The 17376-nt window shown below is 36.5% G+C and overlaps 1 protein-coding gene across 2 annotated transcripts; it reads right to left on the reverse strand.

The window, feature by feature from the left end:
* Positions 1-396: 396 nt before the first annotated feature.
* On the reverse strand, positions 397-13568 carry IRS4 (insulin receptor substrate 4). Of its 2 annotated transcripts, XR_008400150.1 has the most exons (3): positions 10124-13568; positions 7621-7781; positions 397-2572 (listed from the first exon to the last, which is right to left on the reverse strand). XR_008400150.1 is itself a non-coding variant. In XM_053699144.1 (2 exons), exons 1-2 carry the CDS (start codon positions 13305-13307, stop codon positions 2568-2570), a joined length of 3189 nt encoding a protein of 1062 aa, XP_053555119.1. In that variant the 5' UTR covers positions 13308-13567; the 3' UTR covers positions 397-2567. The 2 variants fall into 2 exon arrangements, 1 of the variants encoding a protein (XP_053555119.1); XM_053699144.1 differs by lacking the exon at positions 7621-7781 and having other exon boundaries at positions 10124-13567.
* Between the last annotated feature and the right edge of the window lie 3808 nt (positions 13569-17376).

Below are 17376 nucleotides of genomic sequence, written 5' to 3' on the forward strand. Positions count from 1 at the left end.
ACAGTACAACGCCGGCACCGTTTAAAAATAACAAACTTTTGATTGAAGATAAACTACACTAATTCACCACATCTCTCTCTGCAAGAGAATGACTGGGGGTGGCAGTTAGGGGAGGAGCTATATAGACAGCTCTGCTGTGGGTGATCCTCTTGCAGCCTCCTGTTGGGAAGGAGAATATCCCACAAGTAATGGATGAATCCGTGGACTGGATACACCTTACAAGAGAAAAGGGCTTTAAAGCACCCAATCAGGATGCTTGTATTGGAACTAAAAAGTGAGTAACTAGGCACATAGGCAATATGTCCTCTAAAAAAATAAAATTTAAATATTTCAAGAGAATAAAGGAAAATTAGGGACATGTGCGTAAAAAAAAAGAAAAAAAACACAAATATAATAAACAGTACCAACCATATGTTTTATTAAATTTTTACAGACAAAATAACTTTCCAATATGAAATTAAAAATTACAGGACACGAACATTTCTCCCATCCTTGGTAATTTTAAACTATACAGCAGCATAAAGTGTCAGCTGGAAGATAATATATCTAGTGATATGCTTTACACAAAGTTATGTTCCAGCTAAATACTGAATAAATTAGTTTTGTTTGTAAACTAAGATTGCATATTTTATGCTGTACCTGTTTAACTCGCGTATAGTAAAGGTTGAGGTTATCAATATTAATAGAGGAAGTGGCAGCCTTGAAATCACCTAGGTAATAAAAAGGTTGGCTCTATGGCATCAAGAAAACAGGTTATATAAAATACTTTGTTTTTTGTGCTGTCGAAACAATGACTTAGATGAAATTTGCTATTGAATCAGTGTGCGCAGAATTGCTCTGCATTCTAATTTACATTTTTGGTACATAGAGAGAAGTATCTGTTAAGTTAAAGATGCGCTGCATCTCCTGGTCAAAAACCTAACTTTAAGGCCTAGTAAATGCCTTTAAAAATTAGTGCTACTATAATGAAAGCAGAAAATGTGTAGGTTTGTTTTGTAAAGAATAAAAAAAAACACAGAACACCCAGGATTTTAGAACAAATTACTTTGAAGTTTAAATGAAACAAAGTAGGCTTGTTACTTGCCAAATCTGCAATTTGTCAACAATATTAGAAAAGATGACATGAAATAGTTATTTTCCATCTTATTTCACAACTAATAAGATAGATCTTATCCTATTTCCTGGATGGTCCCCAAAGGAATGAGGTCAAGCTTTGATTAACCCATGCTCCCCTGAAAGCTTTTTAAGCAGTATTAAATTTTGTCGATCAAATGCAACTTTAACCTTTATATAAACATTTCTATACTGGCCTTGAGGTATACAAATATGAACGGGCAAATCAGTTTATGCTCTAAGACATTGTTCACAGCTTGTCAATGGGAGCACAGGCAGACTAAGTGATACAATGCCACAGAAAGAATAAATGAAAATGCATCAATATAATCAACCACCAAAACATGCTGTAAATGTAGGTTTCTTTATGGTGCAGGATCCTTATTCTGAAAGCACCAACAAGCCATTTATTTAATCCATTGTATTCCAAACATGTTTGTTTATGTTGCATGAAGGGCTTTTTCTTTAAGAGGAATGTAAACAAAAACAAACAAACAAAAAAAATAAAACTACCATTTTAAGGCAGAAGCCATTTATACAATATCTCAGGTTTATTTCAGTATGTCTATGCCACACTTCTGAATGTTAATACTGTACTTTTAACATTAAATAAATCTCATATAGTCATTTTGATGGACATAAAAGTGCATTACTTAAACGGTGCAAAAAAATTCCATAACTTAGGACCAAAAAACAATTAATTGGGATTTATGTAAACGTAAGATCAGATACAAAAAAAAAAAAAAAAAAGATAATTCATGTACCATAGAAAATGCATCTTTGTTCATTGTATGAGGCATCTTTTCATAGTATATAGATCAAGTAAATACATAGACTTGACTTTTTCTTTTTTACAAACAAAAAAAATTTAAAACTTTGAAAATATTTAATATCTTTACAATATTTTCTTTTGTACCAGTAAATTAGAACTTATATATAGATCAACAAATAAGTCGACAGTTACTATCCTTTTAACGAATCTCGTTAGAACATATAATTTACTCCCCCTGATACCACTATGGCACCATTTAAAAAAAATAAATTAGATATGAAGCAGATCTGACTTTTTTTTTTTTTTTTTTTTTTTTAAAAAGGGACAAGATTGTGCCAAAGAGATGCATTTGCTGATCCATTTTATAAGTCAGAACTGCTTTGTGAAAACACAGCAGTTACCTCATATGCAAACTGTAAAACATGCCATAAAGTATATTTTTTTCCAATAAAAAATAACTATGCTGAAAAAAAAAAAAAAAAAAAGCTTCTTTTCCCAACGCATTAAAATAAGCTTCTCAGAATGGCTGTACATTTATTCTGTGTGTGTGAAAGCAGGTAATGCATCCATGTGAAATCCAAAGCTACTCCATGCTATACATTACTGCATTCTGCCACCTTATCCTGGTTTTCCAGCGGAAAGGCCAGGGTGACACTTTCTTCTGGTTTCCATGGTAATAGAGTCAATCTGTAGAATAAAAAAAAAAAAAAGTAAATTAACCTTTAACAATGGATTGTATAAAAAGGTCTTACATTTTTTTTCCCCCCTCTTAGAAAATGAACTTATTGCTTGGTTAGAAATAGAAACTAAATAATGCTCAAACGTTTCATTTTAGCTTTACTGTTCCTTTAAATAAAATGTGTTTTACTATGTGCTTAACCATACTAAGAGGGGCTAGACACAGTAAAAATGATATATTCAATACACCTAGTACTGCTCTAGATAAGGGCACCGACTGGCAGTATCCTGACCTTATTTCAAGGGGCACAGAACTCTGTGCAGGGGTTAAAGGGACACTGAACCCAATTTTCTTTCATTATTCAGATAGAGCATGCAATTTTAAGCAACTTTATAATTTACTTCTATTATCAATTTCTCTTTGTTCTCTTGCTATATCTTTATTTGAAAAAGGCATCTAAGCTAAGGAGCCAGCACATTTTTGGTTCAGGACCATGGACAGCACTTGCTTATTGGTGCTGTCCAATCAGCAAGGACAACCCAGGTTGTTCACCAAAAATGGGCCGGCATCTAAACTTACATTCTTGCTTTTCAAATAAACATACCAAGAGAATGAAGAAAATTTGATAATAGGAGTAAATTAGAAAGTTGCATGCGCTATCTGAATCACACAAGACACACATTGTCCCTTTAAACAAATGGCAAATTAAGCATTTTGTGTCAAGAAAAAGAGCATTTTTTCACAATTAAGTTACATTGTAAATTTCACTGCATGTCCTATAATTGTAACAGTTTTGGTGCAAAACAACAAGTATGTGTTACACAAAAGACAAAACCATGTTATAAAGGCAAAATTGATTAAAAAAAAACAACAAAAAAACAGATACAGGACTACATACACATTTAAAGAAAACCTCATTTTAACCCTTAGATACAGTAAGGTGAGGCCATTGGCAGCCAATGGGTTAATACCCTTGCTTATATTTGGTATTATGCACTGCTTTCATTTAAGGTTACAAGAATTCCAGTAAAAAGCCATTACCAAGAATTCATACATTCTCAGAAAAACACATCCCATTCCAAGGAAACTTGTTTACTACATGTAGCTTAACAGATCATGTGACCAAGCAGCCTGCTAAGCTCGGTTCTGGCAGCAGCCATTCACACTCAAATCAGCACACAGATAAATTTCTAATGAGGAAATGTTTTGTCATGGTATTGGCAGTTAAAGTACCAAAAATGCTTTAATGCAGAATTCAGCTCATGTAGTGAATGAGGACTTCCAACGGGTCTTAAACATTTTGCAACAACACAAAGCTGTAGGGTCCAATTGCTCCACATACAACTTGGTTAAGATGTACACATTTGTATTTCAGTCCACTACAATGCTGTGCACCTTTTCTAATATCACCTTATCCAAAAATACCTTGTAGCATTTCTATCACTAATCTTTAGGATACACCATAAAGAACGCTCAGTATAAGTAGTGGATCAAACAAGTCTGAAAAACAGCCACAAAAATGATAAAAAAAAAAAAAAAAAAAAAGTGTACACTATATTTAAAAAAAGAACAAACATTAAATCTGAAAAAAATCTTTTGCAATGCAAGTGGGTTGTTAAAAAAAAAAAAAAAAAAAAAAAGGGACCATTAAATTCATCAGAATTGCCTAACCAACAGGTGCATTATAAAAGACAATGTGATTGCATTCACTCTGAATAGTACATTTTTTCAGACATTTACTTGAAATTGCCTTGTTTCATGTGACAGCCATCAACCAATCACAGACTCATACGTATACATTACGAACTCTTGCACATGATAAGTAGGTGCTGGTGACTCAAAGTGTGCATATAAAAAGACTGTGCACAATTTGATAATGGAAGTCAATAGAAAAAGAATCTTAAAACTGCATGATCTAAATCATTAAAAGTTTAAATTTTGACTTTAGTGTCCCTTTAAAAAAAAAAAAGGTATCTCTGCCCAAGTAGTACAATTTTCTATAAATTACAAAGCATACCTCTGGCCTCCCTAGGAAATGGGAGAACCAAATTTAATGCAGCAAAAGATATTTATAGTAAACAAAATAATGAATGTATATTACAAAAATGTTAAATTCCATGCATTTACAGGAGATGCATGTTGAGTTGAAGAAAATATAGCAACAAAAGGACAAGTGTGGTATTTGCAGCACAGTATTAAGTGGTAACTGTAGTTTTATCAGCCAGGTATTGATAGTTTGAACAAAAAGCACTCTCAGTGGTATTCTAATACGCTTGAACATTACTAAATCAGTCTGTCTAAACCGGTGATTGTTTCACGTACTCATGAAAATCTGGCCATTTTAGAGGTACTTTAAGACTGGAGTTGAGAAACCCTGGTTTAGACCGGTGTGTTTCTACAAATATCTCTAAAGAATACTCTATAGATCACATATTGTGTGGGAAATGTAATCATCACTCGATAGCTCCTTTATATATGCTTGTCATTATATAAAGGTTTATGCACACCCTTTAATAAAGTGATTTGGGGATTTTCTAGTTGCATCTTTTTTTAACTTGCTTTGTATTTACAAAGACACAGGGGCTCCACAGTACACACATACGCAACATTTTTTTTTAATAAAAACAAAAATGCAATGTATATTGCAAAGATGCTAAGACGTACGCTGGGGCTCTTGGTGCTAGAATGTCTGGTTTGTTGCTTGATAACACCACTGTGAATGCTTCTCCAATTAAAGGAACACTAAAGTCAAAATTAAACTTTCATGACTCAGAGCAAGCAGTTTTAAGAGACTTTCTAATTTACTTCTATTATCAAATCTTTCACATTATTTTTATACACACACAGAGGCACCAGCTCCAACTGAGCATGTGCACACGTTCATAAGGAATATGTGCACAAAAAATAAAAACTTGTACGTAGAACAGCTTTCTAGATCTTACTGTGCTTATGTTCAAAATCTCTCTCAAATGTTGATTACTCCTAGTTGCAATAGCTCAGAGTATGCACTGTAACCAAAAATGAGGGCTAGGCTAAGCTCCACACAGCAAGGAGAGTGCACAGCTGTATAGCAGACAACAGGATCAGAGCACTTTCTAAAGTGAACACCAGGAGGAGATTAGAGAGGTGACAGCACACAAATACAAGAGCTGAATTACCGGGAGCATTAAAAACTAGTGGAGGGTTTACCCTTCATTAAATATAGATCACTATTATAATACAATTCTTGTGTATGTTAGTGGTTAGTTTTGTTTAAAAAATAAATAAAAATGTGTGTGTGTTTGAATATATATATATATATATATATATATATATATATATATATATATATATATATATATATAAAAAAAAATTATAATTTAGGTGTGTGTAGATATATTAAGCTTCATCTGATTTCGCTTTTTTTCGGAGGTACATTGTTTTTGGAAAAGTGTACACATACAATAAATAAAAAGGAGTACATTATAGATTTTCTTTAAAGGGACAGTATACACTCATTTTCATATAACTGCATGTAATAAACACTACTATAAAGAGTAAGATGCAGATACTGATATAAAAATCCAGTATAAAACTGTTTAAAAACTTACTTAGGAGCTTTCAGTTTAGCTCTGTTAAAAAGGTAGTTGGAAAGCCCACTGCAAGTGGGAAATAAGACACTCCCCCCCCCTTCTTTTGCATATGAAAAGACCCTTTACACAAACAGGAGCAAGCCGCAGCAGGTAACTGACAGTATTCTCATAAAAAACTTTGGGGCTTGGTTAGGAGTCTGAAAATCAGAGCAATGTTATTTAAAAATAAGCAAAACTATACATTTTTTTAACCCCTTAAGGACCAGCGACGTACCCTGTATGTCGCTGGCCTTTTTTTGGGACTTGATCGTTTTATAGCGCGGTCTTGCCACCAGCGTTGCGACTGCTCTATTCCACAAAGCCTTCTGGAGGGAGGGCATTAATAGCGTGTTCTTGCTAGACTTGTGCTATTATGTCCTGAAAAAACCCTTAACGACCAGTGACATACAGGGTACATTGTGGTCATTAAAGGGCCATAATACCCAAATGTTTAAACACTTTAAAGTGATGCAGCATAGCTGTATAAAGCTGACTAGAAAATATCTCCTGAACATCTCTATGTAAAAAAGAAAGATATTTTACCTCAAAAGTTTCTCAGCAGCCACCTCCCATTGTAAAGGATTTCTAAGCAGCATATTAGTGCGTCTGTCCTGGGACATCTGAAGGGATGAGCATTGTGCACTCTCATATTATTTCACCAATTAGGTAAAGGAAGTTTACAATGAAATCTCATGAGAGTTAAGTCAAATCTCATGAGATCACAGTAAAAGTTCATGACCTCAGCACTGCTGATGCTGATTGGCTGATGTTCATTTCTTCACTTTTTTTACACAGAACTTACTCTGCTGAGCTGAGGAGATTGTGAGGTAAAATATCTTCTTTTTTTACATAAAATGCAAAAGATGCTCAGGTGATATTTTCCTGTCAGCTTTTTACAGTTATACTGCATCAGTTTCAAGTGATTTAGCATATGAGTATTATGTCCCTTTAAGGGGTTAAAAAGAAAAATTCATGGGCTATATACATAGATCTACAAAACATTTATGCAAAGAAAAAATGTGTATAATGTCCCTTTAAGTACAAAGAAGTACCTACAGCTAATTTCATTTAAACTAGTTGTGTTTGTATTTTATGTACTTAAGATTCTGTACAGTTTAATGCATTTTTTTATTGATAAATGTATATAACAGTTATTTAAAAATAAATGAAAGTTAAGTTTTGACCAGACTGTCCCTTTAAAATGTTTACATCCCTCCCTGTGATAAGCTTAGAAAGTTGAAAGACCAGTTAAGGTAAGTGGATCAGATTTAGTCAAATATCAGAATACTGCTGAATAGGTAGGAACAAATATGGAACTTAAAATATGCATGTTTATGTCTTAAAGGGACAGTCTACATCAGAAGTTTTATTGCTGGAAAATAGATAATCCCTTTATTACCCATTTCCCAGTTTTGCATAACCAACAGTTATATTATACTTTTTACCTCTGATTACTTTGTATCCAAGTATCTTCTGACAGCCCCCAGATCACATGACTTTTTAGTTATCTATTGATTTGCATTTTAGCCAATTGGTGCAGTGTCTGCCACAAGCCACAGGTGTGATCACAATGTTATCTGTATAGTTCACATGAACTAGCACTCCCCTGTTGTGAAAAGCAAATAATCATGTGATAGGAGGCAGTCTTTAATGGCTTAGAAACAGGCAGACATTTATACTTTCAATGTTATAAAGTATATTAATATAACAATGTTAGTTGTACAAAGCTGGGGAATGGGTAGTAAAGGCACTATCTTTTTAAACAATAAAAAATTTAGTGTTGACTGTACCTTTAAAAAAAAAAAAAATATGTATATATGGGTGAACACATATACTAATATCTATGTTTACATACACACACACATATTTCTCTCCCGTGGCATCATGAAGTAGCCAGGTGGGGGCACTAATATTTTCTAAAAGTCTGCTATCAAAAGCACAAATTGCATAGTTTAAAAAATGTATTGAATGATAATTTGTGCAATAAAAAGAACATTTTTACATATCTATATGTTAAAGGATTACTTTGTTATAATTTTTAAGCTAAACAACTAACATATTAAAGTTAATAAACATTAATTAAAACCTACTGACCTATATTTTCTCCAACACGAAGTTTCATAACGTTCTAAAAGTTACATATTTTATTCGCCGATGTCACGTTATCCTGCCCACTATTTTCAGCACTGCGTGTTCAAAATACTTAAACCAATAACTTTGTGTTTAAAGCGCCATTTTGAAACCTAGGTATTGTAAACGGATTGGTACAGAGCAAAGGATACCCACGGAGTGGGTTTGGAAAACAAATTTGCAGACAAGATTTCTGATATACGGTAGAGATATGTTAATGAAAAGCTATTGATAAAAAGCATATTTGGGGTAGTTAGTTAGTAACAGGCATAGAAAATATTTACTTACAGTGGCCCTTTAAGCTATCTCTCTCTATACACATACTAGTGACAAATCTAAAACATGACATTTGATCTGGGAGTGAACTTAGCTGCTGACCACCCTGTTGTGCACTTATGTGATTGACAAGCAAGATGGTAGACCAAGCCCATGCACCTGTCAGTGGTACAGCCTCATTAAATGAAATGTTTAAGCCTTGCAGTGCACTATTGATGACCCTACTGTTAACAAGCTCAATAAAGACAGCAAACAGAACACAATTTGTTTTTGTTAAAGTATGAATTATATGGACTAAATGCAATGCATGCTACACGGCATAATAGCGACTTAGATCTGGCAGCCAATGGGTTAGTCCTGGTGCTTATTCTTTATACAGTGTGGAGCGAGAGCAGCTGTGAAACCCACCTTAATAATGTAATGATTTCATCACTAGAGTAAGAGCACTAAAATAATATTTTTGTAAGAATACCTAATTAATTGACTTACAACTTTGCAATGCAACGCATAGCTAGCCCAGTCATTGGGTTAACAAATACATGTAAATAACTAGACTTTTCCCAATGGCCTCAATATTCTTACATAAAACTGTAGTGAACCCAGATACCCACAATTACCTCTAAACTACGGAAAACCTACGCTGTACTACATTATTAAAAGGGACACTGAACCCAATTTTTTTTCCCATTCAATAGAGCATGCAATAATAGGCAACTATCTAATATACTTCTATCATTTTTTCTTCATTCTCTTGGTATCTTTATTTGAAAAGCAAGAAAGTTTAGATGCCGGCCCATTTTTGGTGAAAAACCTGGGTTGTTCTTGCCGATTGGTGGATAAATTCACCCACCTTTTTCAAATAAAGATAGCAAGAGAACAAAGAAAAATAAGAGTAAATTATAAAGTTGCTTAAAATTGCATGCTCTATCTTAATCACGAAAGTAAAAAAAAAAAATGGGTTCAGTGTCCCTTTAAGTTAAATGTCAAAGGCAAAGTGAAAAATCGCTGTAAAACAATCGTTTTGACACACCAAATAATCAAGACTTTATAAGGGTCAAAAACCTAGCTTAGCCAGAACACAGAAGGGGGTACCCACATAAATATGTGTAGTGCATATGAGAACACAAGTCACATGTTTTTAAGGAAACAGCTGGACACTAAGTCCCAAAACACTGAGAGAGCTAAAGAACCATCTGACATTAGAAAATAAAAGGGGTTTAGAAGAATTTTAGCATTTGACTGAAATATATATACACACACAATATACACATTTATTTTACTAGAAACTCATTTGCTAAGATAAAAATGCTTCTTATCAATATATAAATGCACTAATGTACACTACAATAAACTGGACTATAAAATCTCTATGAAAAGGAATTAGTTTACTTAAAATTAATAATTATCAGTATCTCTAAACAAAAACAAGAATTTGATATAGTGTTTTAACTTGGTAGTAAAATGACTGGGTATAAAACATACAAGTGTCATTATTTACAACGATGTATAACAAAAAGTTGAACCATTATGGATATTACAAACCTTTTCTAGATGCAGGACATTTCAAACAGTCAGGCCTAGAGAAATCAATGCTTACATAAGCACCGTTTTCCAAATTTCTGCTCCCACTTTGGAGTGGATGGCAACTTGGGGAGGTCTCACAACTACCAGTATCGTGCACACTCAGAGCTATGTAGTTTAATCCATTCTGAAAGCCTGATGAGCAATTCCTAGACATCATATTTTCTTTCTCATCACAATTACTTTCATCAGGTTTTAGCCACACATTGTCAAAAGAGGCAGAGCTGTGTCTTTTGCCACTCTCTGTAAAGCATGAGGAGGAAGTAGTTATAGTACTGGCAGAAGAGAAAGTCTCAGAACTATGTCTCCGTCTTCCCTGCTGATCTGCACGTATTACTTTGGGCCCAACGGATGGTTCAGGAACAGGAAAACCCCTGTTGCCAGAATACAGTTCTCCTATGCACAGCCTATTTACTATAGATGAAGGGCTATCCACTTTTGCACTATTTTCAGATTCACTGGCATAGGATCTTGGGGGTGTCATTGCTGTGTTAAAAGTCATTACAGTGTAATCATCATTCCTGTGTTTAGTAGGGCTGACACAAGCTGTACCGCATGACAGTCTGGCATATTCAGCATTAGGTTGGATTCTTGAAACACTAGGGCATGTATAAGATGTGATATCTGTTAAAGAATTTGACATCTCTCCATTAGCTTTTGGAGACTGCACATCAAGGTCCACACTCATGTAATCAGACAAAGGGGATTGCCTATGATCAGAGCTTGAGCCCAAAGAGGATGGTGACCCTTCAGCAGATAGTGAATATGGAGTAATACTTGCTTTATCACTAAAGTCAATGTTAATGTACTCGCCAGGACTAACAGGTTCACCTGGAGCAGAATAATCACATAACCTTGGTATGGTATTGCTACCCCGCATGCCTAAGGCCAGTTTAGTTGGTCTTGTAGCCTTAACTTGCTGATCCAATGTACTGTTGGAAGATTTGAATTCAGTCTTAAAAATTCCATTTGCTAATACATCTTTGCAAGTATCTGTAGAATTTTCCCCCAAGTGTAGCACTTTCCCAGGTGAAGACATTGGAACATATTCATTGTGGTCAATATTTTGCTTAGATGGACTTTTAAAACTTCTGGGTAGAGAAAAATATGAACTAAACCCCTTAGAATTACTATAATTAGAGTCATTACTCTGTTTTACAGCAGAGGAATTTCCATAGGACATGTCCATATACCCCCCATTAGTCACTTTCTCATTGCTAACTTTTGCAGAACATGTAAATGAATTTCCAACAGGTGAACTAGAAACTGGAAACATCATCATATACCCCTTTGAATCCACCTGAGAAGGACATCTAACTATTTCTTTTGGAAGAGAAGCATTTGAAGGAGCCATTGGCAAATAGTCATTGTCATAGGAATGAGAAGGCATCATTGGCATATAACCATCATCCCTGGCTTTAATCCTGCTTTGGTTACAAACAGAATCTATAATACCGTTACTGTAATACTCTGGATTGCTTTCTTTCAACTTTGGTGATTCAGAGTAGGCAAACTGCTTGTTAATCTCTCCAGAATCTTCATCAAAAGAGCTGACAGTCTGTGATTTCTGCTGTAAGGTTGAATTATTGGGTTTAGTTGAAGAGTAAGTCCTTTTTCTAAAAATCTTATCAGCCTCCACGTAGTCATCTCTAACATCAGCATGCCTCTGAGCACTCATTGACATGTAGTCATTTAGGCTATTTTCTTCCTGGATTGGTGGTGTATTTCCCAAGGAATCTGGAGTATTACTCCTAACTCTGAAGTACCTCAGGTCCCCAGGACTTGAGCCATATTCATCTGATGAAATGAAGCCACCATCACTTGGGGACCCACAAACTGAACTAGAGGGTCTTGTTAGGTTGTCAGAAGCAGACTCATGACTGCTTGAGCAAACACTTATTGGGCTTGTAGCAGCTGGAAAATGGGAGACTGGTAAAGAAGCAGACCTGGAGTGGTAACCAGAATTAAAAGGGGCTCTGACATATCTTCCAGTACCATCCTGCTTGCCTAGATTTATCCTTGCAGTGTTTAAATGAATCAAGCTCCCTGTGACTGACCTGAAGGGCCTAGTCATTGTACCTTCACCCTCACTGGAGGTCCTAAACCGATAGGCATCGTTTTTAGCAGCAGGAGTACTAGAAACACTCTCAGTCCTTGACCGCCTCTGCAGTCCTGTCTGGCTTGGGGGCAGGGTGCCCAAATATCTTCTTGTGGTTATAAAGGAGATGGGATTGGTTCCAGAGGACTGACTTTTGCTTCTGGGCCTGAACTCTGAATAGGCTTTTAATGCTTTCATAGTCTCCAGAAAGGTCTCATGCATATTTTGTGCCACAACACAGTCATCCACCTGCATCCATAACTCACCAGCCCCAGTAGAGGATGAGCGTCCCACCTCTATGAAGAAGTAATTTTCAGAGTGTCCACAGCGTCTGATGTTCATCAGCAGCAGATGAACACAAGCCACATCACTGTTGAGCTTAACCAGGTGCACAGCCTTATTGGAAAGACATAACCTATACACGCCAGACAGGTTCTTGCTTTGACCCAGTCCCCTTGGCTTCACATTCACCTGCCACACTTCCTTAAAAACGGTACCGGGCCTGAGAGTACCGTAGTTTTCCTCCAACTCCTCCGTGTCCAGGTAGGCCTTCTTGCTTTCATTGATGAGCTCGCTGAGGGCCTGGTACCAGGCATCCTGTTCCTGCTCGCTCTCAGCTACCATAGCAAAGTACTCGTCCTTGGTGTAAAGAGCTAGCAGGTACTTGCTCTTGGCGTCCGCCCTACGACTAACGGTGAAGCACAGGAACAGCGGGATGACTCTTTTGGGCTGACCACCTGCCCCGGCTCGCTGACCGCTGCGGAATTTCTTCTCATTGTCGTAGTATTCCAGCCGGGCGGGACCCAGGTGGCTCTGGCAGCGTAGCACGAAGTAGCGTTTGTGCCCATGCTTCTGCTTCCTAAGGTAGCCGCGTTTCCTCACATCGTCTTCAATAACCAGTGGCAGCCCGGGTGGGGACTCCTCCTGCACCTGCGGCAGCGACGAACCTGAGGGACGTCTGTGTACACTCTCCTCAGGACACGGCTGAGGCGACGGGGGCAACATCCTTGCAGCTTTCTCTTCCTCTTGATGGAGGACACCCGCCATGGAGTGGGGAGCCCCGGTGTGACGTCTACTTGTCCCCGTTGTCTTGGCTTCGTGATACCGGCTTCCTCCCCCAGCCTTCGGTGAATTAATTAAACATTAAGCAGTAAAATCTGTAACATTGGGCAGAGGCTCATTGCAGGGATCGGGATGACGGGAACGTCCGTGTTCCCAGCCAGCGAACAGCAGCAGTTTGCTCCCGCCGAGAGCATGCAGTACAGACAGACTAGCGGGGGAGGGAAGCTACAAGACGAAAACAACACGTGACCCCGCCCGCCTGCATCAGCATTAGGATAAACGTCCTCCTGCCCACGGGAGGAGGAATTAAAAGACTTTAGCAAATAAATGAATGACAGGGCATACTGACCTATTGTCGAACGAATTAGAAATGTCGTCCTTGTTTTTTGGGCGGGGACACAATGCCCCATCCTCTTTTAACCCCTCCTTTTCCTGCACGTTTTTAGATGTAAACAGCTATATGAGTGAAAAAGAGGTGGGGGGAGTACACGGCTCTGCAACAAGACGTACAGTAGTAAAAGGGCGGAGAATTGATCGCGATTTTCGTGTCATCATTGGCTGCAATGGAGGCCAGTCAGTGTTTGGCACCTCACGATTGGTGGGTTCGGGTTTTGATATGGATTTTTGAATGGGCGGGGTAGTATCGGACGCTTCTCTTAAGAAGTAAACAACTGTCTGGGGACTGGGGAGCGACAGTGTGCAATGGGAGGGAGAAGGTGGTGTGCGTGCGAGAACGAAACACCGAGTGTGTAGCAAAGCAAGTGGATGAAGGGCTGGCAGATAAACGTCAATAAGTGCGAAAATAGTGTGTGTAGGTGTAACAACAATAATTTTTGAAAACAAATCATTTGAAATTAAAAATAAATGGTACTCGTGAATAAAAAAGTTACGCATCAATATGCAAGTGCAAAAATGTGACCTATCAGTATCATGTAGTCTACCTCTAATCTGAATATATTCCCATTTAGCGTTGTTTATTATAGTCAATTAACAACGTTAACGTTCTTCACCCCAGCAAGGTTATTTAGTATCTGTATATAGTAGTATTAATAGAAAAAATATTATAAATATACAAATGAATATATATTCACTATTGGGGAGATCACACATGCAAAAAAAATATTTCATATTTTTAATTAAAACTGTAAAGATATAGAATGACGAAAGGCATTTTTGTGTAATAGTCACAGGCACAGCTGTATAAAGTTGTATTTACAAAAAAAATATTTTCGTAAAAGTTTTTGTAGTTTCTGTGGTATACTCACATATGCAGCAATGCTCTGCATGCTCATTCAAACACCACACCTGCTAAGAGAGCTAGTAGCAGCACGAATCATGTTAGTGATGACTCAGTTTGTGTCAAACAAGCCACTGCCAACTCTCTGAGCAGGCTTGTTATTTTAATACTACAATCAGCATATGTGAGTATGTCACAGGCATTTTTTTCCTGCTGCAAAGTATGTTGCAAAAATGCTTCTATTTAAAACTGAAATGCTCTCATGCACACTCAGTTTTGATTATTATATCTCTTAAGCTTTTAACTTCCTATCACCATTGTTTTCTTTTGTCTTCCTGTCACCATTTTTTATTTTATTTTGCCTGTGCTCAATCAGTATGGTAAAGGTAATAATTATTGCTATTCTTGTTTGCTTGGTGCACTATACTCTCACACAGCATTTGTTATGAAAGATGCACTCTACACCAAGGGTTATCAAAGTCTTAGGCCACCTCCACTCTGACGAAATATACAAGACCCCCCCCCCCATAATAGATGTTACTTTTTTTTTAAAAAAGATAATTGTAATATTTATTTTTATTTTGGGGATTTACCTCTGATCCAGGGCTCACATACAGCTATCAAAGAGCTGATTATGCTCAACCAAAATAACTTCGCTCACATTTAAGTTTGCACTTTGTTGCTTCTGTGATAAATGCAAGTTACTGATCAAGATAACAAACCAATGCAGCGCCTGAGCGATTTTGACCTTAAGGGACAGTATACTGTAAAATAGTTTTTCCCTTAATGTGTTTACAATTGCTTTTTTTACCAACTGCAGAGTAAAAAATGTATGAAAATTAGCCTTTTAAGGTTTATTTCTGTATATTAAAGCTCTGATTTTGTGTTTTGAAGCCACAACCTAATAAAATAGGTTGAGCTTGTAAGTATAATCAGATCTCATTACTGTATCACATTATGTACATATATCTGCTTCTTTATCTTATATCTGTCCTTAAAACAATCACCAATACTTTGAGAGAACAATGGAAAATCAACATTTTATTACCCTATCTCTGCTTTATCACACTGGGAGTGTAATTTCTTCTGCTGGCTGTGTTTACAAAGCTTATCTATAGCTGGTACGCGCGGCCACAAACTTTCAGAATAGGTGGGGATACCACATGCTAAATTAACAATTTCAAATGCCAATATAAGGGTAAAGGAGCTACTTGTAAACAATTTAATACACTCCAGCAGTTAAAGTGGATCATTGGGAACAAATTAAAGGGGAGAAAAAATTTGAGTAAACTGTCCCTTTAGTATTTTTCTTCCACCTACCCTTTGCCTTTTACCACCACTACATGGCAAGTTTCATTGTTGGCTCTTAAACATGTTCTATCTTTTGCTAAAGTCAGCTGCTTCTTGTGGTTTCCATAGGATAGTGAAAAGTGTCATTGACTCACGCACATCCCCCTTAAACGATCTAGCGCCCCCCCCCACCTCACACTTTTAAAACTACTGCTCTATACTAATAATGTATTCATGTACGAGTCAAATGCTTCTGCTTTTTAACCTTAAAGGGACACTGAACCCAAATTTTTTCTTTTGTGATTCAGATGATAGAGCATGACATTTTAAGCAACTTTCTAATTTACTCCTAGTATCAATTTTTCTTAATTCTCTTGGAATCTTTATTTGAAATGCAAGAATGTAAGTTTAGATGCCGGCCCATTTTTGGTGAACAACCTAGGTTGTCCTTGCTGATTGATGGATAAATTCATCCACCAATCAAAAACTGCTGTCCAGAGTCCTGAACCAAGAAAAAAGCTTAGATGCCTTCTTGTTTATATAAAGATAGCAAGAGAACGAAGAAACATTGATAATAGGAGTAAATTAGAAAGTTGCTTAAAATTGCATGCTCTATCTGAATCACGAAATAATTTTTTGGGGTTCAGTGTCCCTTTAATAGGCAGCTGAATACATAAGGAGTCAGCCTGTGTTTTGGTTGGCTAAGACCCCTCATCATAAAGTTTGTCAAGTAGTGTTCTCCTTTTAGCAAGGACTTAGTGGGGGGAAAAATAATTGCTGGCCAAATTATTTTGTGGAAATTGTTTAGAAATGATAATCACATTAGGACCATATGCCTTGCAAATTAAACTGAAAATGTAGTGCTCCATAAAATGTTTATTTGCCAGCTTTTTCTGATAACTATAAGAGGCTGAAGTGCAATCTGCAGGATCCAGAATCCTGACCCTGACAATTTTTTTTTATAGTGACTGCTTGTTTAATAAAGATGTTTACATCTGTTCTTAGTTGACCACAGCAAAGGATATATTATAAATATGCCAAAGATGTTTTTAATGGGGTATTCAAAACACTACACATTTTGCTAACAAAATTATTTGCCAATATATACTATGCATGCATATATGGAAAAGAGACTTGAAACCCCACATTTGTATTTAATTATTCAGATAGAGAATACAATTTTAAAATATTTCAAATTTACTTCTGTTATCAAATTTGCTCCATCCTCATGGTGCTCTGTTGATGAGCATACCTTGGTAGGTAGTGTGCACGTTTCTGGACCCTTGTATGGCAGCTGTTTCTGTAAACACTGCTGTCTTCTGGCACTAATCCAAATGTATAACATTTTTAAACGCTTCTGAGCCTGCCTGCCTGCTTTTCAACAACAAAGAATACCAACAGAAAGAAGTACATTTTATAAAATAAATCAGTTGATTTTTTTTTATTTAACTTTTTTTTCCATATCCTCATAACTTGAAGGGTTGAACAGGTTTGACTGAAAAAAACTAGCAGTTTTGTCAGGCAAAT

Source organism: Bombina bombina, chromosome 1 (genome assembly GCF_027579735.1).
Source record: "Bombina bombina isolate aBomBom1 chromosome 1, aBomBom1.pri, whole genome shotgun sequence".
NCBI lineage: Eukaryota > Metazoa > Chordata > Amphibia > Anura > Bombinatoridae > Bombina > Bombina bombina.

Excerpts from the sequence above, each read along its gene's own strand:
- IRS4 (XM_053699144.1), bottom strand. The coding sequence starts at position 13,307 with ATGGCGGGTGTCCTCCATCAAGAGGAAGAGAAAGCTGCAAGGATGTTG.